We start from the raw sequence: 3992 nt of genomic DNA on the forward strand, positions 1-3992 counted from the left end.
TATATATATATATATATATATAAGAGTCGGCCTAGGGACCCTAGGTGCCGTAGTACCGAACTTTCAGATTATATTTTTTTGACACCTGTCATAATTAGAATTCTGTGAACCAAATTATTAGACTGACAAATTATCAACTATATAGATTTGGGCCCAGGGTTACAATCCAGTCTTTACACCACCATAATAATATACTACTATTAAACGAAGTGTGTATCTAACTAGCTGTGAAATCCTTAACTCACAATAGTAGTAAATCGTTGGTGTGCTAGTTAGTGATTAATTAATTCGCACCAAGTCAAGATGTCTATGCGATTTCAGCGTAACTTGTTGCATGGCAACAAAAGTGTCGATTTTTATGTCTGGATGGCATCAATCAGCAACGCGATGGCGTCGCCTGCGTTCATCAATCTTGGTGACGACCAGGCTGAAGCGAAGGAGCATATGCTGAGATTATATTTTAGCTCAGAGTTCTATAGCTTAGTGCAACGAGATATGCTACCAGGCATGCAGGGCAACCACGTGTGGTTAGTCGCGATGGCTACCCAGCATGCGGGTGAATGGCGGCACCTCACCAGAGATACGTCACATTCAGCAGTGGCGGTTTTCGCACGAGCTTTGCGAAAGGATCCAGAGATTACTTTTCATGCGCTGGACGAACTATTGACGTACATGGCCCTTAGGGCATCGCTCAAAGTATTTTTAGCGGAGTCTCGCGATGCGCAGACTGCGGCGGCAACAGAGAAGTTTTCTGCAGACAATTTCGTGGCATCTCTCAGGGATACGATGGTAGCCCAAAATGAGAGCTTCTTAGGGGAACCAGGTGTTACCTTATTGTCGCGTAATGATGTAGAAACTCGCATTTCTGGTGCGGGGCTTGAGACAGCCCGAGATCGCACGGCTGTGGTTTTGGCAGGGCAACGTGATGGAGACTTGCTTACGCCTAATGATGGTGGACGGTCGGCGGCATCAGATGCTTCGGCAGAACCGGAACCACCTACTTTATCGAGGCCAATAGTGCGCTCGGATCCTGCGGCAATTCAGTCAGACTCTGGGGTGCCAGGAACAGCAACAGAGGATGGAGATGCCCCACAAACTGACGCTGAAAAGGCGCAATGGGCGAAATTTCAGCAGGACGAGGCAGTGCGGCAACAGGTGCAAAAGGAAGCACGTCGAGTGATGGCGGAAGAAGCGTGTCGGTTCTATGCAGAGCGTTTAGAGGCGGTGAGTACTTCGGAATCTTCAGCTAAGGGCTCCACGACAGCGAGATTGAGATCACTAGATGGGATCCCTTTGACCTCTCGGGCGTCACGAGCCGTTGATTTAGCGGTGCTTCGCCTGCCAACAGGCATGCCTGAGAAGGTGTCTCGTTTCTGCATGGTGCTGAGGAATGGTTCCAACAAAGCTTATGCTGCGCTCGCTATGGTGAACGACAACATAAGTAAGTTTTTGTTAGCGCAGGCTATTGCTGAGCCTGCGCTATTAGAGAAAGTTAAGTTCGAGGTGAAAGAACAGATTGCGACTGTTGAATTATTGCTTTCTATATTTTTTAAGAACACGCAGCATGTTCTCTCTGTGTCGGGTTTTTCTGAGCAAGGCCCGACACGCTTGCTTAGTTGGCACCAGCAGTCGTGGGCGCTTTATGGTGCATCTTTGTTCGATTTTGGCAAGATTGAGGACGGGGTTGGTACTAAAGTGAACGCCCGTAAGGGTAACCAGCAGCCGAAGCAACCGTAGAATGGCAACAACCACCAGGCGGGTAATGGTGACAACCAAGGAGGTTGTAATGGCAATGGGGGCAAATCGCAGCTGAACTACTTTATTCGCCAAGCTCGCCAGGATCGTAAGAAGCAGGTGAAGGAACAACGTGACGGAAATCGGCGTTCAACATCCCGCTCTAGATCCCCTCGGGAGCGTACACCCGAGAATTATCACTCTAAGGATAAGAATTGGCGTTATTTTAAGCCCTGGAAACGACGGGGTCGTCATTCAGAATCGGAAGATGCTGGATCCGATCGCGGGCGTTCCAACTCACGCTCTAGTAAGGATAGGCGTGGGAAAAAGTACTCGTGTTAGAGTGCATTGTAGTAGACTTAAATAAAGTGCAAATGTATGTATTTATTTCTGACCTTACCTTTGGTTTTATACCCAAGGTGTTTGTGCTAATGTTCAACCGCTTGGGCTGACCAGGGTTAAAACTCATATGGTCAGTATGAGAAACCTTATGCAGAACACTTTAACACTTCGATGCTATTCTATTTCAACTTCTCTGCAACTATATCTCACGCTGATCACATGAAGCCTTTCCGCATAGGTTGTGACTCATATAGAACCGCAGCTATTATTAGAATGTTGCGGTTGACAGGCTTAATCCACTCTCGGGAATCGGTTGAGAAACTTAATTTGCTCTCGGAAGTCGGTTAAGTAATAACTCAACTCTTGGGGGTAATTTAAGCAACTTGATTAGCTCTCGGGAGTGAGCTAACTCTGATGACTTCGCTCTCGGGGATGAGTTAACTCTGACGACTTCCATGAATCAAAGATGGGGTTCTTGCTGCAAAATCTGGCCTGAGACCTGTAGTCTCTCAACTCGCGTTCGCACAGTCGCGATCGTGGACGTGACCAGCAGAGAGGAAGTCGTGGGGGTAAGGGTGCATATTCTGTATCTTCGGAGTCTGAAGGGGATATGTATTGTACGGTCTGTCATGATACTACCCACACGGCAGCAGAATGCCCTAGATATGGAGGGTCAGCAGGGGCGGCTTCAACAAGAACGCCGGGTCGCAAGTGAAATGGGGTGGTGGTTTCTGTCATAGTTGGTGCTGTGCGCACTTGGGCGTATGCGGATTCTGGGTAACAGCTAAGACTAGGTATGTAGGGCCACCACTCCAAGGCATTGATGACATGGGAACTATATAGCCCAAGTACTAGGTGCCGTGGGATGATTCAGAGGCGTATATGGTCATCCTTTGGGGGGCGTATGCTTTAGCAGAAGGCCACCCCTTCTATGTGGTGGACGATATACCAATGGGTTGTGATATCCTCATTGGGTATGATCAGATGCGCCACTCTAGCTGGGCGCTCATGTGGCGACATGATGAATTGGTCTTGGTACCCCAGTCAGCTATTAAGTGGTCGTGGCTCAAGGACACGGATGTTCCGTTGAGTCCACAGGTCAAGCTTTTGCTTGGGTTTCGGCAGCCGAAGCCCCGTGCCCGAGGAAAGAAGGCGATGAAGAAGCGACATAAACCACGTCGGCATGTACAGCGTGTGCTGGTGGAGCCAATGAGCGTCAAGACCATTCTATGGATAGTGATGACTCTGCAAAGCACTCTCATCCGCAGCAACACAGCAGTGTGGACTCGACGTCTGAAGTGTTCACGGATGATGACGAGTGTCCTGATATAATGTCAGATTCGGACATTTCCAGTGACGATATTATAGCATGGCCCACCATGGGGCATCGCCCACCGAAGCCTGCTTCGTTCGTGCGTTCGGCTCGGGCGGCTAAGCCTGAGCCAGGCAGCTACAGCAGTGAGCAACCATGCTGGAGTTTGCTGTCCGATTCATCGGACGACTCTGATTCTGATCACCGGACAGTGACCCTAAGCCGGCCTAGGGCGTATAACAAGCGCACCTGTCCGGTTAGGAGATTGAAGACGGCAGCTCGTAGTGAACAGGCATTGCAAGCCACTCCTACGATAACTACGTAGGTGGCGCATGATGGACTTAAGTCTGCCATGTCGCAACCTCCGACCGACACTGACAGTAGTGTACCCGTGAGTGGGACTACTTCAACCGAGAAAAAGACTGGGACTCACGATCGGCGTATCGAGAGATCAACGCAGGCGGCATTATTTAGCCTGGTCCATGCACCGATATGTTAGGACACGGTACCACCATCCAAGCTTTAAATTTAGGGCATGAATCGCATGCTTTGCTTTAATTGATAACGTATTATTACGATAAACAGTTCTTGAACTCAATAAATA

At 48.9% G+C, this 3992-nt stretch overlaps 2 protein-coding genes across 2 annotated transcripts; both read left to right on the forward strand.

Moving 5' to 3' along the window:
- Positions 1-303: 303 nt before the first annotated feature.
- SARC_07270 (hypothetical protein) lies at positions 304-2001 on the forward strand (the record flags this gene model as incomplete). Its single annotated transcript, XM_014298797.1, has 1 exon — positions 304-2001. One exon carries the CDS (start codon positions 304-306, stop codon positions 1735-1737), a length of 1434 nt encoding a protein of 477 aa, XP_014154272.1. The 3' UTR covers positions 1738-2001.
- A 704-nt stretch (positions 2002-2705) lies between these two features.
- Positions 2706-3981, forward strand: SARC_07271 (hypothetical protein; the record flags this gene model as incomplete). The annotated part of the gene is made up of 2 exons (XM_014298798.1): positions 2706-2787; positions 3268-3981. 2 exons carry the CDS (start codon positions 2706-2708, stop codon positions 3711-3713), a joined length of 528 nt encoding a protein of 175 aa, XP_014154273.1. The 3' UTR covers positions 3714-3981.
- Between the last annotated feature and the right edge of the window lie 11 nt (positions 3982-3992).

The sequence above is a fragment of the Sphaeroforma arctica genome (genome assembly GCF_001186125.1).
Source record: "Sphaeroforma arctica JP610 unplaced genomic scaffold supercont1.566, whole genome shotgun sequence".
NCBI lineage: Eukaryota > Ichthyosporea > Ichthyophonida > Sphaeroforma > Sphaeroforma arctica.